General features: G+C 52.2%; 1 protein-coding gene across 1 annotated transcript in view; it reads left to right on the plus strand.

Moving 5' to 3' along the window:
- The window catches only part of Kcnq4 (potassium voltage-gated channel subfamily Q member 4), a 51,707-nt gene that overhangs the window by 4,983 nt on the left and 20,458 nt on the right, over positions 1-26,266 (plus strand). Inside the window, exons 2-3 of the mRNA XM_057784737.1 lie at positions 25,453-25,543; positions 26,077-26,203. Of these exons, the coding sequence (XP_057640720.1) occupies positions 25,453-25,543; positions 26,077-26,203 (218 nt within the window). The remainder of the gene's footprint in view (positions 1-25,452; positions 25,544-26,076; positions 26,204-26,266) is intronic.

The following is a 26,266-nucleotide window of genomic DNA, read 5'->3' on the forward strand; positions in this document are numbered from 1 at the left end:
CACACAAGAGTGGGGACATAGGACTGTGGGCTCCATCTGACAGACGGAGTTTGTTTCTGCTGCTGCCTTTAGCTGTCCTGAAAGTTGCTTAGTCTCTGAGCTCCGTCGGGCATTCCAGTCTGGACAGTAGGAATCACAGCTGCCTCCTGGGTGGTCAAGGCTGAGGAAGGAGAGCAGCCAGTGCTGTGCCAGGCATGAGTTAGCCATCGTCATCCTGTCTGTGCTTCTGATGGCAGGCCTGACAGGGGTCCTGGGCTCGTGGCGGGAGGGGGGGGGAGTGTGGGCTGAGGAGAGGTAGTAGGGGCGCCATTGCCTTTGTCACTGGTGTGTCTGCTGGGAGCCTGGAACTTTGTGACTTCTGGGGAGCATCCTCCAGGTCCATCTGAGCTCTTTTTCTTTTCTAGGGTGAATCTCCCTCTAACCCAGGCTAGCCTCAAAGCCCTAGACTCATGTTCTCCTGCCTCAGGTGGAGTCAATGCCTCTCCCTCCAGGCTTCTTCCTGCATCCTCAGGCCTCACAGCCACTGTGTCAGTGGACAATCATCTTCACTTCCCACTGAGTAGGGGACATCACCCAGCTAGTGACTGCAGTCACTAACCTGAGTCTCTAGGCTGCTTATGGGATCTTCCTTTATGTCACAGATGACATAAGACAGCTTTGCCAGGCTTGGGGAGCCAGGGCCTTGCCTGCAGGGAGCAGATAGGAAGTGGTGTAGGCTACGGGGAAGCTGCTGGGAACAGTCTCTAAGAACACTGGTCTCTAAGCCTCTGGGGCCTGGGGTTCTGGCTCTGTGGGTGTGAGTGTGTCTGTCTCACCTCAAGAGTGCCAATGTGTAGCCAAGGTTTGGGCTTCATGGTTCTTGCCTCTCCCTCCCCACCCCCCATTAGTGGACACAGTCAGAGAGAGACCCAGTACAGTGGCCCTGGAACCCAGGGACCATCATGGGAAGATGCCCATCCCCAATCCACTCTAATCCTCAGCCTCATGCCCTCTTCTGCCAGATGGGCCTCTCAGGAAAGAGGACCCACTTACTCAGAATTGCATTCACAGAGCTGTGCCCACGGAGAGGGGCTGCTGACTCAGGAGTTGGGATGGGAGAGGGGCCTTCTGCTAGGGCCCTTCAGAAGATGGGAACATCTGGAGGATACCCAGGAGGTTGCCAATCATCTGGAGGCTTTGTGGGACTAGAGAGAAGTTATAATCTGACCTCTGGAACCCTAATGGAATCCCCAAGACTCCAGGCAGACTGGGCAACTCTGTCCCCAAGGCAGGATCTGTGTGCCCTGGAGCTTGGCACCTGGGGGTGAAGAGCAGGGGTGCAGCCCCAGGCAGCAGACTAATTGGGCTAAGAATCCGTGGGCAGCACCTGAGGGAGGCAGGCAAAGAGAGGCAGTCATTCCTCCCTCTCCCTCCGGGAGAATCGGGAACGGTCGGTGGTCCGCCATCTCTAGCCTAAGGGCTGGAGGGAAGCCATCTGGTTCCTCAGACCCCTGGTCCAGGTTGCTGGTACAGGAACAAACTTACTGGAGATGGTAGATCTTGGTTCTCACAGAAACCAAAGGGATGGAAGGCAGATAGCAAGGACTGTCAAATGAGATTCTGTGGAATACACTTTCCAAAATGTGGGAAACCCTGTCTAGCCAAGTTGAACACGATTTATTCTAATCATCCTCATCAGGCAAAGGAACAACAACCCCCTCCACAGCATGGAGGACAGAGGCTAGATCCTGCTTCCTGTGAGCCCAACATCGAAAAGGACATAAGACCAGCACCTGAAGGCTCCGGAGTGAGCGAGGGGGTCTCTACTGCATCTCCCTGGCCCTTCCTTTCTTACAGCCCCTCCCTGGAGTGTCCAGGTCTCTGCTTTTGGGTTTATTTTTTGCTGGGCTTGGCTGTCTCTGGGGATTGGGGGGAGGTAGGGAGAGAAGAAGGGCAAGAAAGAGTGCCTTTGTCAGCATAATCCAGATGCTTCTCTGGCCCATCTGGGCCCAATTGCCACCCTCTGCAGGAGGGGCAGCCTCACCCAAGTGCAGTCTGGAGCCCCAGGGAGCATCCTCCTTGAGGTGGGGGCACGCTGCGGAGCTTCTTTGTCTAGTCCATCCTTGCTCCAGAGCACGGGAGAGGAGACCTCAGCTCCAGAGGCCTCAAATCTTTGGCAGATACATAGCTTCATTTCTCAGGTGAGGAAATGGAGTTAGGAGACAGGATCTGATGACCGAGCACACAGCTCAACAGATATTGTCATGGTGTGTGCCATATATCCCCAGGGAAGGGGGCAGCCCATCAATGCATTCACTCATCTCTTCTGCCAGCCAGTTTGGAGGCCACTTAGCAGGAGAAGTGGGATGGGGAGGAAAGGGGGACCCTTGGTCCAGCAGAAGGAGGAGGAAGGGTGCATAACCTAGGAATGGAGGAAGACTAAGTAAATGTGTCAGCAACTCCTTCAGGCTCTCTTGTTTTTAGTGTGTGTGTGTGTGTGTGTGTGTGTGTGTGTGTGTGTGTACAGGGTCTTTGTAACTGGCTTAGGCTGACTCTACACTCCAACTTCTCCTCAAGTGCTGGGATCACCACATCTGGCACTGGTTTTTGTGGTGGGGTAGTGATCTAACCCAGGACCTTGTGCATGCTAGGCAAGCCCTCTGTCACAGAGCTATATTCCCAGCCCCCACCGCACAGGCACTTTGCACACACAAACACACATAGAGATTGTGGCATTAAGAAGTTCAATGACAACCAGTCCTGGGGCTCACACCTTTGATCCCAGCACTCGGGAGGCACAGGCAGGCAGATCTGTGTGAGTTTGAGACCAGCCTAGTCTACAGAGTGAGTTCTAGAACAGCCAGAGCTACATAGTGAGACCCGGTCTAAAAACAAACAGCAAATAAAGCCCAAACACACTAAAGAAGTTAAATGACTTGTCCAACAATAGCATGGCTAACAAGTGGTAGACGCAGCATTTGAATCCAGAACGAGACTCCTGGAACCATGTTCTTAGCTGTCTGCTGTTCTGCCTTAGTGAGGGTCTGAGTTTAGGGGCCCCTCTTACCTATTTTCCGCCCCCCTCCAGGATGCAGGCCATTGAACTCAGAACCTTGAGCAGCTAGACAAGCTGCCCCTAGCCCCCAGTGGGCCTCCTTGCTGGGGAGGAGGATGGCTCATGCCTCCTGCCTCTTCCTCTGCCCTCTCTTCCTGTCCTTGAATTCTGGACTTTTGTCTTGGACACTTTCCCCCCCGTTTCATGGTGGGTTCCGAATCCTGCTACTTTATGTTGCCTTTTGGAGGACAGTTTCGCCTTCAGGATTTTATCCCTGAACTTGCTGACAGTACCCAGATAGTGAACACCTTAAAATGGTCCTCCTTCCTGGGTCCAGTGGCTTGCACACCTCCAAACACCAGGAAGTTCTTCCCACAGACGCTTTCCGTGCCTTCTCTTAGAAGTGACCTACAAGGTGCTGTTAAATGCTCTGTGTACTTTTCCTGAGGCGGGTCCCTTACTCCTCTCTCACACCCATTGCTGTGTCACTAACTCCTTTGCATCCCTCAAAGCCCAGTTTGAACACTGTCTCTTCTTGGAAACACTCTCTGCCCACTCTACTTCAGGCTCCACTGCAGACCCTGCGGTGGCCCCAGAATTGAAGTCCGTGCCCCATGTGTTCTTGGTTCTTCCTCGATGGGCTGTCAGACGTGGGTAGGGAGAGCTGAGCACAGTGTGTGACTCCCATTTGCCCACTAGAGAGAAGTGGAGAAAGGAACTCTTGGACCTTTCTCTCTGGAAGCTCAGTCCTGCCTTTATCCTGGGCGCAGGCCTCCAACAGACAGGAATAGCTAGGTTGAAGGTTTTGAGGCAGGATTACTGGGTCCCTTTGCCACAGGTTTGCCAGGGCCCTTGGTCACTAAGCTATGAAGGGGGCCCCTGTCCTTTGGCCCATGGGAGCTATAGGCAGGGCAGATGGGGAAAGGGACCCTCAGTGCTTCCCGAGCTGCCGCTCTGCAGACACGAGGCTGCCAACCCCAGTGCCCGGCACAGCTGCTGACAGGACATGGAGGCACACCAAGTCGTACAGCTTGGCCGTGGCAGAGCCAGAATTCAAAACCATCCATGTGAGACCCTCAAGCACCAAGCAGTTCTCAGATGCAAAAGCAGACCTCAGGGTGGTTTTCGGTGGCCAAGGGAAAAACTGGGGAAAATAAGGACATTGTGGTGATTTTTTTTTCATTAAGCTAAAAGCAGCCCATTTCAAAGATTGCTGTAAAGTCTGGGGCTATATGCTTTCTTCTGTGAAGTAATAGGGCAGGGTTTTAAAAATTGTCCTTACTTGGCAAAATAAAAAGTTGACAGCCTTACACAGTTCCTAAAGTGTTTTTAGAAATCTGGCCAAAACATGAAATCCACAAGAGTTGGAGCCTGTCCTGGCTCCTGAGCAATGGAGGTCAGAGGAGCTGGAAGAGACCTGGTAGCTGGAAGGATTAGGGAACAGAGGAGCCCCAGGTTCTGCCCCCAGTAGTTTCCAGTCTGCGATTGGCCGCTGCCTCTGCGGCCTGTGTAGCAGCAGGCAGGTCTAGCCTCCCCGAGGCACCAGCCACTTCTCAGGGCTGTCTGCTGATTGAAGTTTTGGTGAATCATGAAGTGTTCTGAAGAGCAGGGCAATATGCTGGCTTTCTTTTTTTTCTATTTATTTATTCATTTTCTGACAGGGTTTCTCTATGTAGCTTTGGAGCCTGTCCTGGAATTCACTTTGTAGACCAGGCTGGTCTCGAACTCACAGAGATCCACCTCCCTGCACCTCCCAAGTGCTGGGATTAAAGGCGTGCACCACTACCGCCTAGCTGGTCTTCTTATTTTTATCTTTCCATCACAGGCTCCTACTTCCCTGGAGCCTTGAAGTCCTCATCTCTCTCTTACTGACTCTAGTTTGAGCCCTGAGAAACAGCCATGGAGGACCAGATTGGCCCTGTAAGGACAGGTTAATCGGGCTGGTAGTTCCTTTCTTGGAGAGCCCTGGACCACAGCTCAGAGATGCACCAGGCTGAGGTCCTCAGAGTCCATATTTAGTAATAAGATCTTTGCCTGATCTGTAACAGGAATTGTGTTAGTTTCCACACAGTAATTCATGAACACCCAAGATCACTATACGGTAGGTAAGTCGTTGTGCACATTGTTTAGAAAGGGAAGCTGCAGCTTGTGGGTTAAGCACTAGCCCTTGTCACGGTAAGAGGAAGTGGCAGAAAGAGGTGAGTGTCTGAAGGATGAGAATTTTCTAGATTCAGTCCACACTGAGAGTGTCTAGAGAGTCTAAGTGTGCAGGGACCCTGCGCTGTGTCTGGGTAGGAGCCTTGTGTGTGGCTGCTGCGGGTTTGTGTCTGGGTAGGAGCCTTGTGTATGGCTGCAGCCTTGTGTGTGGCTGTTGCAGGTCCGTGTCTGGGTAGGAGCCTTGTGCATGGTTGCAGCCTTGTGCATGACTGCTGTAGGTCCGTGTCTGGGTAGGAGCCTTGTGCATGGCTGCTGTAGGTCCATGTCTGGGTAGGAGCCTTGTGCATGGCTGCTGCAGGTCCATGTCTGGGTAGGAGCCTTGTGCATGGCTGCTGTAGGTCAGGCTTGCAGTGGGAAGGCAAGTGGACGGCAACCAGCAATACCACCCTTCCTGAAGCTCCTCCCCCTGCCCCAGCTCTCAGTAACAGTAAAGATAATAATAGCGGGTGTTTATTGAGTGCTTACCAAAGGCCAGACAGACGCTGCTCTGGGAACTTGCCTCTCAAAAGCCCTGTGAAGTGAGTCCTGCCACTGGGCCCATTTTTCAGATGAGGGCTGAGACCCAAAGATGTTAGTTAAGTCACCTGCCTGGGTGTTAGTAGCAGGGCCAGGACCCACACCCTGAAGTCCAGCTTTGGAGGCTGTGACTTCGTGAACCTTCCTCATCCCAGCAGCACCTGCTTCTCAGGGAGACTGTCTTCAATAACACTTAAGCCATCAAGGACACTTATCCCACCCCCTTTACAAGGGACTCATTCCTTCCCTTTGTTCTCCTGCTCTTATTCAGAACTTCACTGGCAGTTCCAGGGGTCTGTGCAGGGATGGGAGAGGCTATGCAGGAAGCTGAGGACAGAGCAGTGAATCAGGACCCATGCCCTGCTCCCTGGGGGACATGGATATGGATGGGTCTCTACACTGGGTGATAAGTGCCACTGTCCTAGGTACTGCAGATCCTGGGTGGTCCCGTGTAGCCTCAGACCAAGCCTGGCAGGGAAGCCCTGCTGGAGGAGGCAGCTCACACTGAAACAGAAAAGACCAGTGAGTGCGGAAGCCAGGCAGAGGGCCTAGTGCAGGCCAGGGGCCAGAGGTGAGGCCCGTGCATAAGAGAGCAAGACGTCAGAACACAAGGATCTTAGCATGGTGTCCAGAGAATAGACTAGGACTTAAGCTGGGCCTGGTTTGGTGGGGACAGTGCTTGCTGGGCGGTGGCAGCTTCCTGGAGAAGACATTGAAAGGCACCAAGTGTGGGCGTGACAAGCAGAATTCTCTTAGAAATGCCTTTCTGGGACTGACCAGGACCCCAGTGGAAAAAGGACTCTGAAAGGGACCCCAGGATGCCATCCCGATTGCTCACCCCAAGACCCATATCTCAGAGCACCCTTCCACAGCTGCCAGTAACTCTGTCTTGGGCCTGGCTGTCCCGGCCTGGCCTGCAGCCCTGGGAACTTTGCCTGTAGGGAAAGCTCTAGGCATGTATGCAAACCCAGCCCTGGGAGAGGCAGCAAAGCTGGGGTGTACTTGGAAGCAGGAAGAGTGAGAGCAGGTCCAGAGACTGGTTAGAAAGGGCCAGAGGGTTTGGGATTGGGGTCTGTGGGTGTCCCCAGAGGAGTGGTCTAGAAGGGCTCTGTGAGAACCTGCCAGGATTGACTGAGACAGTGATGGCATAGTCTGGAGAAAGAGGCAGGGGCTAGCTCCCTTTCCCCTCCTGTCTTACAGCTTAAAGGGCAGTCTCTCCAGTTGTCCACCCCCTCCAACACCTCACTCTGACATTCTACTAAAGGAGAATGGCTCCAAGCTGGACAAAGACTAAACGTAAATCAGCAGTTGGGCCCAGACCAGGACTGAGGCCGTGCGAGGGTCTAAGTTATCTCTGCCAGCGGTAGGAAACACAGCCTTCCTACAGCGCCTCCCCAGAACTAGAGGCCCCTCTGGTTAGTTCTGGGTAGATTTCCCAGTGTACTGAAAAGGAGGTCCCCTCTCCCACATGCTGGTCCATGGACACACCTAGCCTGTTGTGAACTTTAATTATTGTATGTCCAACTAATCTCCCTGAATCCTCATGACAGAAGTTCTCACGGTAGTATTTCCGGGATGGAATGTTACTGCACCATCTCGTACTCAGGTTGGGAAAGGCGTCTGGGAATGTAGCTCAATGGTAGAACATTTGTCTAGCATGCACAGGGTCCTGTGTTTGATTCCCAGCACTGAAAAAATGAGTGTGTGTGTGTGTGTGTGTGTGTGTGTGTGTGTGCATGCCCGTCTGGTCTGCCTGTCTTAGGAGATAGCCTGGTCAGTAAGGTGAGTACCACCCAATCATGAAGATCCAGGTTTGATCAACAAAACATGTGTTTACAAAACATTGTAATGCTACAATTTGTAATCTCAGTGTCGGAGAGGTAGAACCCCGAGGCTGGCCCACAGGCCTTGCCCAGTCAGCAGTCCCTTGTCTAAAGGGACCTTGTCTAAAAAAATTAGCTGGATGGCTTCTTAGACTCTAGCCCTTCTATATCTGCCTTCACCCCAAATGCTGCAGTCTGCACCTCTGTCCACCCCAGGTACTCCAGCATTCTGCCACCAAGACCTACTTCTGCTCAGAGACTGGAAGGCTGGGGAGCATGAGGAAGGCAGGGACGGTCACTGAGCAGAGAGGTGAGCGGGACTCTGAGGCTGACCTCCACAAAAGCACACATATGTGTGTGCATGTGCACACACACAAAGTATATCTGCTCACACATGCACACATTTTTTTTTTTAATACAGAGTGACTTACACAAAGTGGCTCAGCTGAGACAGCCCAGGTGTCTTGAGTGTGCTATGATGGACACACTGCCCCAGTTTTGACTGTAAATTAGTAGTTGTCCCGGGCAAGACCCACCAGACAGCTGAGCAGAGCTCTGTGAGTGTGTGTGTGTGTGTGTGTGTGTGTGTGTGTTACGCTGGGCTGACCTGCTGTGGAACTCAGCTCATCAACCCCATGCCCAGTTCAGGCCTGGTGCTGCTGCTGCCCACGGGAAAGGACCTTCCCCCTTGCCCTGCTGCATCAATGGTCTTCCCCGTGGTCTGTGTGACTGCCAGTGCATGATCAAGAGTGCACCTGCCAGCCCTCCCCATGATGGGTTTGGCCATCTAATGCTCTCACATGACAGGCATGGGATGAACTGTGGGCTGGGGAAAGGGATTTGCACTCTCCTAATCTGGGGGCTGCAGCCCTCCCCCTGTCTTGGCCAAGGCCGTGGGAGAGGTTGGTCTCTGCTCTATACCCAGTGGCCCCAGCTAGATGCTGGCACATGCCCAGCTCTCTGCTCAAGGCCCTCCCTGCCCTCCTCATGCTCCCCAGCCTTCCAGACTTTGAGCAGAAGTAGGTCTTGGTGGCGGAATGCTGGAGTGCTTTGGGGTGGATCAAGGTACAGTCTGCAGCATTTGGGGCTAGAGGAGGCCAGAAATGGCAGGGAGGCTTAGGGCCTCTGTCAGGCCGATGATCCATCGGTTGGGGTGTAAAGTTGGAGTGTTTGGGGCTAATCCTGGGCCACCCCTTCCTGGAGAAATTTGGCTACAACTCAGGGAGGCAAATGTGTGGGTTGCCCCCCCTCGCTGGGCAGTAAACACAGCCGTCGCCTGGGAGATGGGCCCAAACATCCCGGCCCCCCACTGTTATTTATACCAGGGCTCCCTTCCTTCTCTGGAGCCTGGTCCTGGCTCTTCAATCTATCCCTGCGCTGGGCAATCAGAGTTGAAGTCTGTGTCAGGGTCCCAGATGAAAGCTCTCTTATGCCTTGTAGACACTGTTGATGGCTTGTCATCTGGGAGGGCCCCAGGTCTTAACAACCAGAAAAGGGCTCCCAGGGCAAAGTCTAGGTAGGAGACAGGAATGCTGGGATTGTGCCCTGGGTTTGTGCTTGCCTGTTGCTGCATTACTGTGGTCACCCAGCCCTTACTTCCTCCTCCTCCAACAGGCCAGAGGCTAGATTAGAACAGTTTGAAGCAGTAGACCTGGTTCTCTGATAGGACCCTGAATGGTGCATATATATATATATATATATCAAAAAATTATATATATGTGTGTGTATATATGTATAAATACCAAAAATTTATATATATATATATACATACATACATACAATATTTATATATATCTGATCAGAGTAGGTCTGGTTGGGGTGGATTCCAGGGTAGAGGCCTAGGAAGCTGTCCAATCTGCCTATGTAGCCCTGCATATGGACTTGGAACTTGCGTGTGCTTCTCTCTCAGATAATCCAGGGTGGGAGACCAGGGTCTGCTGATTCATAGCGAGCACGGGCAGAGCCTGGTGAGATATATAGACTCAGTGGGGAAGAGAACGGGGCTACACAACTGGCTGCCTGACCCTGCCGTATTCCAGCACCAGCCTCAAAAGAATCCCAGAACTGAAATTCAAACTTGCTCGTCCAGATTATTGTGGAGGCAGACATGCCAGGGAGAACAGAGCACATTTTATTTAACAGCTTGTTAACTTGATTTAAACTTTCAAATATTTAGACTTGCCATATGTGGGTCTCCACTTGAACTCTTTCCCCGCCCTGCCGGCAGCAGAGGTGTGCTCGCGCCCGTCTCCCTCTGCCCAGACCTCCTGCAACAACTCCAAGATAGATTTCCTCGGGCTTCCTAAGGCTGGCAAAGTCCCAAGTCGCCAAGGTTCATGCCCTTGGCGTCCCCCTGGGCCAGCCTGGTGGACATGAGAGGACAGAACTGGGCTGCTTTAGGAAATCAGCGTCAGTGGGGTGGACATAGGGAGGGATAGCTAGCTGGGCACAGCACTGACCTGACAGCGACCAGAGAAGACAGTGACAAGGGTCCTGAAGCTGCCCAGCTCAGACATGAAATCCTAAGGGTCTTGGGTATTCCTTCCCAAAGTTGAACAGGGATGCTTGGGCATGGAGAGGGGTTCCAGGAGGCAGAGGGCATTGAAGCCACCAAGGCAGAAGTGTGGGGAGTAGATGAAGGCCGTGGGGCCGACATGGGACAGGAGCACTCACACTGGGCTCCACACAGGCTGAATGTGGGGATGGGCCTGACTCCTCGGAGGGATCAGACCGAGTCCTAGGCTGGCCAGGAGTGGGTAGAGGGGAACCAGGAGATAGATCATCATAATTCCACCTCCTCAGAATGCCATCTCTCTTCCCTGTCTCCCTGTCTGTCTCTCCCTCCTGTCGTGTCAGTTGTCCTGGGTGTCTGGGTGGGAGGGAACTCATCCCAACTCCCTGCTCCCTTAGCACAGGGGCCGCAGTTGTATGAGAGGCTTTCCCAGGTGCATGGGCCTGCTCAATCATTCATTGATTCATCCACTCATTCAATAATTGTTCACTGGGAACCTCGGGCGCACCAAGCTCGAGACGGTGAGCAAGATGAAGTTTCTGCATTCTCAGAGCTCGCTCTCCAGGGGTAAGAGGACTAAAAACTGTCTCTGGAGTTTTTATCCCCTGTGCCTGGGCACCAGGGAACAGGAAGTCTCTCTATTACTGCCCATATACTGAGCAACTAGGAGAGGCCTCTTGCCCATGATGCAGGCCCAGCCCCACTCCTCTCTGTAGGAGGAGCCTAGGCCTTCTCATTCAGCCAGTCTTTGAGCCCCTTACCAGGACCTTTCTGGCCTCCAAGGAGGCCCTGAGAGCGTGTGTGTGTGTGTGTGTGTGGGGGGGGGTGTGGGTGTGTGTGGGGGTGTTAGTACACTTAGCTACAGTGAGAGGAAGGGGGGTACCTAGGAAGGACTCACTACCTCATCATTGTCAGCACAGATAATAGTTGCTACTAAGACGTTTCTCTGGGAGCCAGCCTCCTTTATCTGTTCCGCATATACTGCATCTTTTCTCTCCATTTTCCAGATGAGGAAATTGAGTCTGGGCACGGTGAAATGACTTGCTTGAGGTCACACGTGAAACTCCCTGACACTAGGAGCCTTTAAGGACGGTGCTATGAGGTGCTGCCTGGCACCTGCTGCCCGGGCTGGGCACTCAGCCTGTGAGTGGAAACCTAGCCCTAGCGCGCTCTCCCCTTGCCCCCCTTCGTCCTTGCAGGGGCTGGCATTGTCCCGAGTCTGAGCGCTGGGGGCTGCGACCCTGTTCAGAGCAGCACCGGGAGGGCTGCATCAAGCCAAGACTCCCCCTGGGTTGCCGCCCTCCGGCCTACATGGGTGGGCGTTTGGTGGCGGGTCGGGGTGTCGAATGCCCTCTCTCAGCCCCCGGCCTCGGTAACGCGGCAGCACCTTCACACTTTCCGCTTGGCCCGCTGCTCGCCTTTCAGGCCGCCGCGTTTTCAATTGTTAATTTGGAAACGGAAAATAAGCCGGTTGGGCGGGGAGGCAGCGGAGAGGTAACCGGAGCCGCAGCGCGCTTGGAGCTGGCAGCGGCAAAGCCACGCCCCACAAGCCCCGCCCACAAAGGACCCCGCCCCTTCCACTATGTCCCGCCCAGGCCGAGCTGTGGGGTCCCGTGGCTCTTACCCTAGAGCGGGTCAAGTTCCCAGTGGCAGAAAGCTCTCCTGGACCAAAGGCTGAGCCGGGGAGGGGTCCCCAGGAGTCTCCCCCAAGGACATATTCCTCTCCTGAGGAGCTCCGCCCAGTGTCAGCCTCCTGTGTCCCCAGGTGAACCTGAACCTTGCTCAGGCTTCATCCCAGGAGACCCCCTACCTCCAGGCTGCAGCATCTGGGATCATTGGTCCCGTTTGACAGAGGGAGAAACTGAGTCCTAGAGAGGGACAGATCACGTGCTTTAGGTCCACCAGCCAACGCAGAGCTGAATTCAAGCTCGTTCTGGTGGTGATAATAGCAAGGTCTATCAGCAGAGGACAGGGCATCAGAACCAGAGACAGTTGTCCCCTGATCTGCACAGCCCTGAGGCTAATAAAGTTCTGCTTTGGTCTACCCCACTCTTTGATGCCATTATTCAGTAATGGGAGAGTTCTTGAAGGTCCCATCAAGGTTCTGCAAGCAAATAAAGTATAAAAGACCCTCTTCTGGGTGACCCCGGAACACTCGCTGACTTCCTAGAGAACAAGGAACAGGCAGCTTCAGAAGCTGACCAGAGCCTCACTTCCTGTCCCGGAAGCCAGAGTAGCCAGCTGGACCAGCCAAAAATAAGGCTTTTGATATCTTCCCTCCTGCCGTGGAGTGCTTAGCCAAGTTAGGGTAGAGAATCTGCCCGCCTAGGTTCCCAGCACCGCTTATGCCCCTGTGCTATGCCCTCTGGTGCCCCCAATCCTGACTCTTCTCAGAGCCACCAAGCAGGCTTCTTCCCTTTAGAGGACTCTGGCCTGCTAGCATTGTAGTCTGGGCAGCCCTCTGTTGTCGAGAAACCAGAGTGTCTGCAGATAAACACCTAGCCCCCACCTCAGCTATGGGATAGCTCACATGGCAAGTCTTGTCCAGTTCACAGGGCTCATTAGCTTCGGTAAGGCTGGTTCTGGGTTTGGGGTTCTAGGGGGGCACTCAGCTGCCCCGGGTATGGCCTGTGAGTTTGCATGCTGCTTTGCTTATTCATACCCACAAACCTCGGTCTGGGTGGGGTCCTCAATGGCTGAGTCTGCAGAACCACCAGGCTGGGCTCTGTCTTGGCACCTGAGCTCCCCAGGGGGCCCTGCCCTCCCCCAAAGCTCCTGTTCCATCCTGTCAGCTCTTGCCAGTGCGCTCTCAGCTTTGGGAGTACTGAGAACCAAGTGGCTGGGGCTGAAATCCCTCCTCCCCCTCAGCACAAACCTGCTGACTTGGAGAACAGAAGACTCCTTAGAGGTGACCCTGACCCCTGTCAGACTCAAGTAGTTGGGGAACTGGGAAATCCTCAAACAAAGTGCTGCAGGAAGGACCCAGACAGGTTCTGTCCGGGCCCCTTGGTTTTTTGAAGGGTGGATGGTGGTGGGGCAAGTGACAAACAAAAGAACTTTATCCTCAGGCCTGGGCAGTTCAGGGCTAGGCCCAGTGCTGTGTAGACAGGCCTCCTTCTGAGACTCAGTTTCCCCGTCTAGAAGTGAGAGAATTGGTAGCTTTCTAAGGGATCTTCAGTGCCAAGATTTAGCCCAGATCTAATCACATCTAGCCATCTCCACTTCTTGAGCGAGTCACAAGAGGCTCCTGCTAGAATAGCGCCACCAGCCTCAGCCTCCCAGCTGGGGGGGGGGGGCTAGTTCCTCTTCTCGCGGTGTCCCCCATCCCCCCACTTCCCTGGTCTTCTGCTCACATTCCTGCGTCTCTCCTGGGAATGGGGAACCATATCTTCAGCTACCCAGAGACTGGCATCAGCTTCCACCTCTCGCCCTCCCTTGCTTCTCCCACTCCTCCCCTGATGGCCGGGAACACACCAGGCATTCTCTGTCTCAGGCCTTTTGCATTGGCTCTGCCCTCTGCTCCGATGCCTGCATGGCTCCCTACTTCCTCCACTGTACTCAAAGGCCATTTTCCCAAAGCTGCTTTCCCTGCCCACTCTCTGTACAATGGCTTCCCCACTTCCACACCGGGGCTCTGTGTCCTTTATGTCCCTTAATTTTTCTCCATCGTCATCTGATGACTTGAACCTTAACGTTTTATTATCTCTACCAAGAATGTAAGCTTGCTGAAGGCAGGGCTTGTGTAACTGTGCTTGTCTCGTGAAGAATATTTAGTAAATGGTCACTGGATGGATGGATGGATGGATGGATGGATGGATGGATGGATGGGAGAGTGGATGGATGAATAAATACTTTGTGGTTCTGGACTGTGTCATTTCCCCACAATTCCTCCTGCTTCAGGGAGTGTTGAGGTGTGGAGTCTGGAGGGGCCAGTGTGCTGGAGAGGAGGGACACACCTTTTCTCAGGGAACTACCCAGCATCTATTTGAGTCAGACACAGGACATGCCTGGTAGAAAGGACGGACCTCTGGGGCTGTGGTGGCAGCTATTTCAACAGAGGTTTTCACTCCACCATGGAAGTTCACAAAGAGATGGGAGTAGGGGATCACATGAGTATGAGGTGTCTTCCACCTAGCCAGGCTGGTTCGAGGTACATACACATGGGAGATGGGAAGGAGGAGCAAAAATGGTGGGAAGAGCTAGCAAAGCCCTGTGTGTTATGCTGGGGGAATGGAGCATGCTTAGGGGATGGTCTGTGCCAGCCTGGAAGCCGGGGTTTGGAATAAAGCAGCCTGGTGGGCAGGATCTTCCTTGCCTCTCCACTTGAGCCTGAGACACAAGTCAGTGAATTCACCTTTAAAAAAAAGAAAAAGAAAAACCAAAACAGCAGAGATCTTTGTGCAAGTAAAATCTTGTGTCAAACACAGGTGTGAAGTTGGGCCACAGAATACCCTTGGAACTACTTAATGGAGCCATGGGAGCCACCTTGCATACGTTCCTCAAATCTGGGCAGTTTGTATTCCAGCCCGTAGCTCCCCTTCCCCTAAGGCCTTAGCAGCTAGCTGTTGTAGAAGTTGGGGCTGCCTTGCTAGCCCCCATTTCCCCCTTGTTCCCTTATTGGCCTGTGTTGACATTTTGTGCAGCTCCAATGCCTGCTGCAGAAGGCAGTCTGACTGGTCCAGCAGGAGGAAGCAGAGAAAACAAGTGGAAGTTTGGTGACTGGCCCAGCTGGGAAAGATGAGGTTATTCATTAAATTGTTAGCGCATTTTCTGTTACTGTAACAATAGACTTAAAGCTAGGTTCTTCATATAGAAAAGAGCTCTATTTAGCTCCTAATTCTGGAAGCTCAAGGGAGTGCCAATTGGTTCAGATCTAGTGAAGACCTCATAGATGATCTTATCAGAATCTTGGGACTGAATGTGAGATTGAGTGATCACGTGGTAGGACAGAAAGCCAAAGACTGGAGTTCAAGAACTATGTAATGCCTTTGAGGTCACACCCTCAAGGATCTAACAACCTCCTATCAGGCTCCATGCTCACTCACTATTGCCACACTGGGGACCAAGCTCCAAACCCCTAAATCCCTAGGAAATAACTACATTCAAAGCTTTCCCTGCCGGGCATTGGTGGCGCACGCCTTTAATCCCAGCACTCGGGAGGCAGAGGCAGGCGGATCTCTGTGAGTTCGAGACCAGCCTGGTCTACAAGAGCTAGTTCCAGGACAGGCTCCAAAACCACAGAGAAACCCTGTCTCGAAAAACCAAAAAAAAAAAAAAAAAAGCTTTCCCAGAAGCCACCATTCTCCATGCCCTGTGCGTAGCTCATGAGAGATTGGCCTAGGAGGTGGAGGGTGGTAAGAAAAGAGGGTGTTGCAGAGCCCTTGAAGCCAGAAGTACATCCAGGATTCTGGGACTGGAGGATGGGAGGTGAGCTTCAGGTCTGTCACTGCTGCTCTCCTACCTCTCTGCCGCTTCCCTCCATGGCTCCTGGCTCCCTCTAGAGAGAGAGGTGGATCCAGGGAGGGGCTGATGAGATGGTTCAGGGTGTAGGAGTACTTGATGCACAAACATGAGACCTGTTTCTGAGTCTGGACCATGCCCATGAAGAACACTGGGCAAGGCCACATGTGCCCGTTGACCCAGGTGCTGGGCATGGGGGCAGAGATAGGAAGGTCTCTAGGGGCCTGCTAGTAGCCAGCCTAGCTGAAAATGGTGAACTCTAGGTTCAGTGAGAGACGCCGTGACAGAGAGTGACAGAGCAGGACATTCGCCTTGTCCTTGACATGCACATACTCTCCCACGTGAACACACTAAAAAATAAATCCTGTTGGTTCAGCCCAACCTCTGTGGTAAGTACACACACACACACACCACCCTGGTTTTATTCTTTGGAGCCAAGGTCTCATGCACTTCAAACTGGCTTTGAACCAGCTATGTAGCTGACACTGGCCCTGAGCCCCTGATGCCCCTTCTTCACCTCGTAAGTGTTAGGGTTTCAAACATTTGTGCCACCGTGTTCTTGGTTCAAATTCCAGCCAGGAGGGGCCATGGAGTCATCCCTGGGTCTTCCATGAGGTACCCAGCTGGGTTGAGAGGATTCCAGTGGCTCGGGGTGGGTCAGTCCACAGCAAGCAATTCCAGTTTCTAATGGAGCCAGCTCAAGGGGTCACGTTTTTGCAACTTGTCCAGCTGAAGGGAATGCATTTTCTAATTGGTCCTCCAATAGGAGGCATTTTTATTTTTTTTTATTTTTCATAGTTTGCACTATGTGCTGGCAGCTGTTGTCCCTCCAGGGACATCCTTGGAGAAAGTAGAACTAAGCTGAGGGCTGTCTCTATCTCCTACTGCCCTGCTGGACAGTCCGTCATAAAGCTGAAGTAACCTTAGCCACTGTTGGATTGCCTGTCTCCCTCATGTTACAGTTAGGGAAACTAAGGCTCCTTTAAGACCTCATCCCGTCCCTGAGTCCTGTTCTGGACCTCTGGCCCAGAAATACAGCCGTGCCAGAAGCAGCCTTGTGTGGGGCCCTGGGTCACGTGTTCTTATTCCCTCTGCCATATTTAGAATCGCTGGATCAGGGGAAACTCTCCTCCCAGCCCTTGAGGATTCTTGGAAAGAGCCACGCTCTGAGGCCCGCTTAACGCCCCTCTCAGCAACACCCCAACACACAAGATAAAGCAAGTGTTCCACCTGCTTAGAGGCTGTGGGATCGTTCAGGCTTTTCTGCAGCCCCCTTGTCGGGATGTGATTGTCAATCTATTGAAGTCCCTTCTTAGCCTCAGTTCTGGTTTGAGACTCAAGAAATACCTTTCAGTAGGCAGGTGGACCGGGGGTCATGGCTTCTGCCCTCCAGGAATCTTGCCTGAGTGGTGACAGTCTGCCTCCAGGCTTCCCCCGCTGAGGGGAACAGAGCAGCCCTGCTCAGGGGGCCCCAAACTGGAAAGCAAAGGAGTCACGTACTGCCTGGTCAGAGACAAATATCAGGGAGCCAGCTGGTTGCTAGGCAGGTCCCAGGCACTGACTGGCAAGGCTCAGGCTAGGGGTGGAACCTTGGAGGGAGGGAAAAGTGGAGGGAGGTCCGGCAGGAAAGATGGCAAAGGGCAGGCGTCTGGCTTGGTGAGGGAAGCATCCCCCAATTCCATTCACATGGGCTGCTTCCTCACCCCATATACAAACCTAAAAAAAAAAAAAAAAAAAATAGAAAAACCAGAACCGGATGATGCAGGTTTTGATACCCATCAGCCCTCTCAGGCTCCGCCCTTCAGCTCCTACAGAAGCCCACCCCCTCTCTTAGGTCCTGGGTACCCACGCTCAGCTCCCTCCCCGATCCAGCCTGGTCTCCCTCTGAACTGTCGCCTGCCTCTCCTCCCCTCTCCCTGCCAGCCTGGGAATACGTCCTATGCATACTCCGCTCCGTCCCAGGCTTCAGCTTCCGGTTCTGGCTCCGCCCACTCCCCCCTCTCCTGAGAAAGTCCTATGTCCATCTTTCTCCAGCTGCCTTGGCCTTTCTCCTTGGCGGTCCTGGTCACTCCCACCCCTACGTACTTTTACTCCATCTGGGCCTGTTCAGGATTTTCTCTGCCCGTGAGGCTGCCCAGACCAAGGGACCTAGTGATCAACATGTCACCAAATCCGATAGACATTGTTCAGGGCTTGGACACTTCCGTCCCCTCAGTCCCTCTTGCTGTCGTCTATACTTGCTTCTCTTGACGTCTGTGCCTCTCTTCTGGTTTCCTTCCCATCTCCTTGTGTCAACTCTTAGGGACAGAGAGCTCCTCCCTTCACACTGCTAGGGTGTCACTGGGACCTCCTCTAGATTCACCGCATGCTCACTGGATTGTCACAGCTGTCCCCATGCCTACCCAAACATCTCCACATCATTCTTCTACCCAGTTCTGTCTTCTTACCCAGCATGCCTTGCCCCCAATACCTGCCTCTCCTCTGGGGTCTCTCAGTTCCCATGCCTTACTCAGCACTTCCACCAGCTCAGTGCCCTTGTCAAAAATAGAGGGATCGTTCTTCCTCATTGTCCCTGAGTCCCCTTCCTCCAGTGCCACCAGGCCATTCAGTCCTCTCTATTTTTTTGTTCCCACTTTGCCAGTCCGGACCGCTATCATTTCCCAGATGAGTTAGTTATCCTGGAGCCTCCTGGCTCGTATTTCTCGTCTGCATCTCCATCCCACTCCATGGTCTACACTACGCAGGTGGTGGACCTGAAACACCAGTGGGATTTGTCACTTCCTCTCTAAACTCTCCAGTGGTTCCCCATTCCTTTAGGCTCCAATACCAGAGGGTGCTCTCCTGGATCCGACCCTCTCGGTGTTCCCTACTGGGTCACGAACTGCTAGCCTTCCGGGCTGGCTTCCACAGACTCCCCCATCTTTGCCACTGGCATACCTTGCTTCTTCGGTCTGGAACACCGCTGTTCCTGTCTGGTTACGTCTCCGCTTCAGCTGAACCGACATCTTCTTGGAGCAGCCTCAGTCTCTTTAGGACAGTCACCAGCTCTCCCAGTGTGTCCCCATTGTGATGCTTGCCAGTGTCTTGGGATCTGGATTATTTATTCCTGCCTTGACCATAAACCAACCGAGTGTAGATGAGATTAGTGTTTCTGGAGCCAGTATTGCTCAGATAACTTAGGGGGCAACCTCTCTCCTTCGTGCTGTGAGAATCCCTGCCATCCTCCTTCCCACCTGCTGTATGTCTGTTTCTCTAGCTTTTGAGCATCTGTCCTTCCAGGGATGTTTCTAGGGATTTGGAAACGGAGCCGATGACTGATCTTATCCCTTCCCACCCCACTGCTGAAGAGTCAGCAGGCTGATGAGAATCTACTCATCATTCAGTGTCCCCTGCCTTTGTGTGGTTGGCTGGGAACTTGAAGCTCAGAGAAATAGTTTGACCTTGTGGCCCAGGTGGTCCTGGGTTCAGGTCTTGCATTATGACTTTGGAAAGTTAATCTCTCTCTCTCTCTCTCTCTCTCTCTCTCTCTCTCTCTCTCTCTACAGCTTTGTTGAGAAGTTAATTCCTATTCTATAACATAGCTTCCCTTAAAGTGTGTATTTCAGGATCTGTGTACACTCCCAGACTGGCATAACATCCCCAGATACCTCCTTATGTGCCTGGAGAGCCATGGTAGGGACAGGGAGGACTTGGTGGGGAGAACATGTGTGTGGAGGGTTTGGAATGGTTGGGCCAATGGTTCTCATTGGGGATGGCACATCAGACCAGTGGTGAAGCTGATGCTGGTATGACACCTGCCTTCCTGACAGTCCCCAGTCCTGGCCACTTCTGGTAGTGACTTGAGGAGATGTGGATGGGGAGACAGTAAGACTACCATTGTTGGGGCTGGAGAGATGGCTCAGTGGTTAAGAGCACTTACTGCTCTTCCAGAGGACCCAGGTTCAATTCCCAGCACCCACATGGCAATTCACAACTGTCTGAAGATCAGTTCCCGGGGATCTCACACTTCACACCAATGCACATAAAATAAAGTTAAATAAACCATAAAAATATTAAAAAAAAAGACTACCATTGTTTTAAAGGTGCCGACATCGTGCCAAATGTGGAGGCTAATGCCTGTAATCCCAGCATTTAGGACGTCAAGGGAGGGGGATCTTGAATTCAAGTTAGCCTGGATACATACTGAGACCCTGTCAAAAGAAAAACAAGCTAAACCCTAGGTTTGTTAGTGATGGAGCCCCATTTCCACCTTGAACTTTCTGATTGCCAAGGAAGTGCCCAGAAATCAGCATTATTAAGATAAGGTCTCAATATAGTCGAGGATGACCTTGAGTCTCTGATCTTGCTCCATCACGTGAGTGCTGCGATTACAGGCATGTTTCCACCATTAACAAGCTTCCAGGGAATTCTGATGTTTCTCCGTAGCTTGAGAACTGTGGGTCTAAGGAAATGTCTAGCTTTCCCTCTCTAATTTTCCTGAATGAGTAGGGGGGTAGTTGCAGAATGGGGTATGGTGGACAGAAAAGACTGCTATAGGCTTCCTGACAAGCTTACAGTCTATCCCCGGTCGGCTACATCTCTAACTCCAGGTTGGCTAAGGGGTTACCCTGCCCCCAGGTGAGATGCATAAAGATGTAGTGGAAAGGGGCCTCCAGTTTGGCACCCTGCTAGGGAGATCACAAAGGCCCTGGCCAGCCACCTGTATACCATCTCTACTCTTGTAGTCAGAGAAACTGAGGCCCAGAGCAGCCAGGAACAATCCTCAAGCAGGCCTGTTTGTTATATGGTGAAGTCATACAGCAGCGTGGCCTGACTTCCTCCATCTCCTAAACTCTAGCCATTTGAGCTGTGTTTCCCCAAGAGCATCTGGCATCCCTATGTAATAGCTAAGGCCAAGGTGGCATTGAGGCCAGAAGAGAGGTTTCTAGCCTCAGATCTGCCATTGAGTCACTGTGGGATCTTCAGCAAATCTTTCAGTCCTGGGTCTCATGTCTTCATCTTGAAGAGAGGAATAATGATTCATGTGACAGGAACAGGGTGTTGTTCATCCTCAACTCCAACACTGAATTGGGGGTCTAGGGTAAAAAAGTTCTCATCCCTGCTAGTGATTAAGGGAAGGTGAAATTCAGGGTTTTGTTGTTGCTTTAGACAGAGTCTATGTCCCAGGCTAGCATGGAACTTACTATATAGATCAGGCTGGCCCCTAAATTGTGGTGATCTTCTTGCCTTCAAGAGTCCCGGGGTTAAAGGTGGACACTGTCACTCCCAGGTGGGTCAAGGGATCCATGAGCAGTATTTGCCCTGTGGAGCTGGTCTAGGTTAGGGACATCTTAGGAGAGATGCTGGGGAGTCTGTTCGGTCAGGATGGGTGTGCTGAGTTTAGGAGACTCCTCCCTTGGTTCAAAATGCTGACTTTGGTTTAGTGACAGGGTGTTAGGATGTGGCTGAATGTGAATTCCTGCTGTTTATCTTCTCAGCGCTATGAAACCAGTCAGTCAGGGAAAGGAAGAGGGACAGCAGATGAGGCCACTGTTTTTGTTTGTTTGTTTGTTTTTTGTTTTTTTGTTTTTTTTGTTTTTTTGTTTTTTGTTTTTTTGATTTTCGAGACAGGGTTTCTCCGTAGCTTTTTGGTTCCTGTCCTGGAACTAGCTCTTCTAGACCAGGCTGACCTCGAACTCACAGAGAGCCGCCTGCCTCTGCCTCCCGAGTGCTGGGATTAAAGGCGTGTGCCACCACCGCCCGGCTGAGGCCACTGTTGTAGAGAGAGGAGGCTGGGGAAGGCCTCATCAAGGAAGTGGCATTGGAGCAGGCACCCAGGTGAGTAAGAGAGCAGCCAACAGAACAAACCAGCAAAGCCTGGAGGTGGACACACTTAGATGAGCTCCTGGCAGGCCCAGGGAGCTAGGATGTTGCAACTCTTAGTACGAGAGCAGAGGGGATTTGGTGCAGAGGTGGGTGGACAGGGTTGGGATGGGGTAGACCTCCGAGGGTACGCTGGCAAGGCTGAAGAGTTTGACCTTTGCTCTTCAAGCGTGACCCAGGAGTTTCTCAGCAGTGATGGTTTCCAGCTTTGAATTACGGGGAGCTTGAAGGAGTGGGTGATGTGTGAAGATGAGAGTGGAGGCAGGGAGCTCCGCGGGGCTGATTGTGGGGGCTCGGTCAGGAGTTGGGAGCTGGTCTGATGGAAGCTGAAGGTTGAGCCAACTGAACTTGCTACAGGGCAGGAGGTGGGGATTATAAGACAAAAGAATCACAGCTGACTCAGATAGGAACCGTCACTGAATGACTAGGGTGGAGGAAGGGAGATCTTAAGGGGTGTTGAGATTCTAGTTTAGGGCATGTGTGGTTCCAGGGGCCACTAGATACCCAAGAAGAAACTTTGAACTGGTAGGTGGGCATAATGAGCTGGGCTCTCAGGAAAGCCTGCCACAATCTCACACCTGCTAGGCAGAGCTGTGAATATAGTAAGGGCTGAGGGCAGGATTGAAAGGGATTTTTTTTTTCTGGTTTGTATTTCCTCTTCAAAAAATGCATTTAAAAAATATACTGAGGGTGCTGGACACAGTAGCTCACACCTGTAATCCTTGTTAGTCCAAAGGCAAAAGAATCACAAGCTTGAGTCTAGGCAGTGTAGAGAAACCCTATTTAACTAAGTAAGTAAATAAATATTAATAACTGGTGGCAATGGGAGTCAGTGAGATGGCTCCTTGGGTAAGAGTAGTTGCTGGCAAGCCTGACAACCTGAGTTTGATGCTCAAATAATGAAGAAAAGAGAGCCAACTCTTTCAGGTTGTCCTCTGATCACACACCTGCTGTGGCATACACACACATACACTATGTGTGCACGTGGTACACAGACATACTCGCAGGCAAGACACATATACATACATATACCACTCTAGTAGAGGACCCAAATTCAATTTCCAGCGCCCACATCAGGCACTCACAACGACTTGTAAGTCATGCTCCAAGGGACTTGGCACCCTTTTATGACCTCCACAGGCATTACACTCATGTGCGCATGCTCCCTCACACCACACACACACACACACACACACACACACAAAGATTACACGTAAAATCAATCTTTAAAAGTGTTAGAGACTTGTCTTAGTCAGTGTTCTATTTCTGTGAAGAGACGCCATGACCAAGGCAACTCCTATAAAAGAAAGCATTCAACTAGTGCTTGCTTACAGTTTCAGAGAATTAGTTCATTTTTATCGTGGCGAGGGGCATGGCAACATGCAAGCAGATAGGCAGGCATAGTGCTGGAGAACTGGTTGGGAGCTAAATCCTGATCTACAGGCAGTAGGGAGGGGGAGCTGGGACTGAGAGTATCCTGGACTTTTGAATTCAAAGTCCACCTCCGGTGGCACCACTGCTCCACCAAGGCCACACCTCCTGGTCCCTCCCAGCGGTCCACTGACTGAGAACCAAGAATTCAAATATATGAGCCTATGGGACAGTCTCAATCAAACCAGCACAGGACCACAGGGTCTGGGAACAGAGCTGAATAACTGAGCCCTTGATTATAAAGCCCTGGGTTTGCTTCCCAGCACTGCAAAACAAATAAATGGGGGCACATCAGTTTGCTATCATTTAAGCAGTCCATATTCATTCTTAATAAAAAAAAAATCTTAGGAAGCACAGGTAAGCAAACATGGAATTACTTCATTTTTGCCACTATTGGCGCATATGTAAAAGGTGTCTCTTTTTAAAACATCAGGATCACATGACCCTTGAGGTTTTGTAATCTGCTTTTTTGGCATAGACTATTGTGGATAATTGATGCCTGTGTAACTATTGAAGTGGCAAGAAAAAAAAAGAGGAAAGGAATTCTGGAAGTGCTCAACAGAGAACTGTGAATAGCCACAACTACCTGAGGTCTTAGGGATACGGAGAAAGGCAGTGGAGGAATTGGGCTAGAGTGAGGGTCATGGTGTTCCCACTGCAGCCCTGCCCATACCACTCTGTGTCAGCTGCAGCTCCCGTTTCAGAGCCTGTGGTTAGTGACTGAATCTGAGCAGTGGAGGATATACTTCCCTCTCCACTTGCCCTGTGTCTTTGCTGACTCAGCTCTGGGCTGGAGCTGGCCGCAGAGAGCTCCATCTCATTCATCTGAAGCCCTCACCGACAGCTGCTTCTTGCCTTCTTGTTCCAGGGGGCATTTCCTGTGGCACTAGATCCTGTCCTTCAGGGAGTGGTAAGTGGGCCAGACCCTACTCTCAATTGCCCATCAGCCCAGATTAGAGAAGGAGGCTCACTAGAAGAGGTCAGTGGTTTTCTTAGGAGTACACACATTTTCTCTCTCTCTTGCTCTCTCTCTCTCACACACACATGTGCACACACACCTGCACACACACACACACACACAAAGTGTGCATGCATGTGAACAGAAATAAAGATAATGGAAAGAGATTTGGGCTGGGCATGGTGTTGCACACTGGTAATCCTAAAATTAGGAAGGCTGAAACAGGAGAGGGAGATAGAGTTCAAAGCTAGCCTGGACTACATAGCAAGACTCTGTAAGAACGAGCAGCCCCTGGGGCACAGACAGGAAGGCAGGATCTGGAAGGAGACTAGCAGAGGTTCTGGGGAACAGATGAGTGTGCATAGGGCCGAAGGTGTGCAGAGGCTCTGATGGTGAAGGCATCAATAGAGCTCTGAGGACGCACGCGTGCATGGGGAGGCTGCCTGGTCAGTGCACTGTGATGTGTTTCCAGGGAACAAGCGCATTCCTTCCGGTGTTTACTAGGGCAGGGGCATGCTCAGCACACCTCCTTCCAAAGAGTCCACACTCCCCTCCCTACACCTGCAGCCCTCCTGTGCGTGTCCATGCCTCAAGGCACCTGATTACGGACTCTCCCTGCTTCCTCTCTTCTGGGGGACTCCCGGCTCCAATATCGGGTCAGCCCTAGAAGTACGCAGCAGCCTTGGTGAACCCCTTTCCTGCTGTAAGCCACTGTTTTTTTCATGTGCAACCGACAACAAGGAAAGTGTTGGATGAGTTACATTCTAGAATGTTCCTTTCTAGCAGGGCCACTTGGGAGCTTCACGCTGCCCCCTGGGTAGTTCCAGGCCTTCGGCTCCTCACTACCGGATCCCCCTTTCCCTTTCCTTCACCCCTGTGTTGCTGCTTCCATGTCATCTCTGTCCCCTTTTTATTTGTGGTGTGTGTGTCTGGTTGCGGGTGTGAGTGTCTGTGGAGGCCAAAGGAGGACATTGTGTGCCCTATGATATCATTCTCTGCCTTGTTCCCTTGAGACGGGGTCCTTCAGTGACCCCGAACCTCACTGTTTCCATGGAACTGACTGGCCCATGAGCTGCTGCGATCTGCCTGTCTCTGATCCCAGCACTAGGGTTACAGACACATGTGGGCATGCCCAGCCTTTTCATGTGTGTATTCAGGATTCAAACAGGGGGACTTAAACTCATAAAGCAAACGCTCTCATTGCTGAGCCACCTCCTCAGCCCCTCGCTTCTCCTGCTGACTCACTATGAGTTCCAGAAAACACGGAGGCAGAGCAGCTGTCCTTATTCTTCAGTTGAGGCCATAGCTTCTGAGCTCTGGTGACCTCTGGAACACTTTACTTGGGCCTTAAAACAGAGCCAAGGCCAGTGGGTGGCTGAGGCCGGGAAACGCTGAGCCTCCGCGTTCTCTTGCTAGCCCAGACAAAACTGGGAGGCCTCCTCTCTGCATCCCAGTCACACCAGGGTCCTCTAGAGAGGGCTTGGGAGATATCTGTGCTTAATGACTCTGCGTTGGATTCTGTTTTCCGAAGAATTCTACCCGAATAGCGAGTCTCCTGACTCTGCAGCCCCTGCCCGGCGACCCTCAGTCATCCTATTCCCCCAGCCATCTAACCTTCCCCGCCATGCTCCAATTGCAGATTTTTGCTAGTCTTCAGCTGCCTGGTGCTGTCCGTGCTGTCCACTATCCAGGAGCACCAGGAACTTGCCAACGAGTGTCTCCTCATCTTGGTGAGTGCTGTGAGTCCCCTTTGGCGTCTCCTCCAGGGCACAGCAGCACCTGGCCTGAGGAGAGAGAGCCTTCTAGAGACTGTGGTCAGAGAGCAGACTGCTGCTTCTCTCTGGCTCATTCCTGGCTGGTGCAGGGAGATGGCCTGTGAGGATGAGCCCAGGATAGACTAGGTGAGTAGACTCCACTCTGTACCAGAACAGAAGCAAACCTTACCCTGTTAAACAAAAGTACACCAATAGATGGCCTTCCTTCTGCTGACAGAGAGCCACTCTTGACTGCCCTCAACCAGGGCTGAGAGTCTAGAATGGTCGAAAGACTCAGGGCTGGGAGAAGAAAACACTCAGGCTTCTTATAGAGCTGGACACTTGTGTATGGGGGCAGACTTGGGCTTCTGTTCTCCCTGGAGGACAAAGAGGAGGTCACCTCCCTTCTGGAATTCTCTCAAATCTTTCCAGGTATAAGAGGAACCTAACCAGGTGCCGATGTTCCTAACCCAGGGTTGGGCTTTGATCTGGGTCCTGGTCCCCCACAGGAATTCGTGATGATTGTGGTCTTTGGCTTGGAATATATAATCCGCGTCTGGTCGGCTGGCTGCTGTTGCCGCTACAGAGGATGGCAGGGCCGCTTCCGCTTCGCCAGGAAACCTTTCTGTGTCATCGGTACAAGCCTTTCCTATCCTGCCCCACCCCAAGCCTCAGGGAGGCATTTTGATCTCATCCTTG

The sequence above is a fragment of the Chionomys nivalis genome, chromosome 11 (genome assembly GCF_950005125.1).
Source record: "Chionomys nivalis chromosome 11, mChiNiv1.1, whole genome shotgun sequence".
In the NCBI taxonomy this organism is placed as follows: Eukaryota; Metazoa; Chordata; class Mammalia; order Rodentia; family Cricetidae; genus Chionomys; species Chionomys nivalis.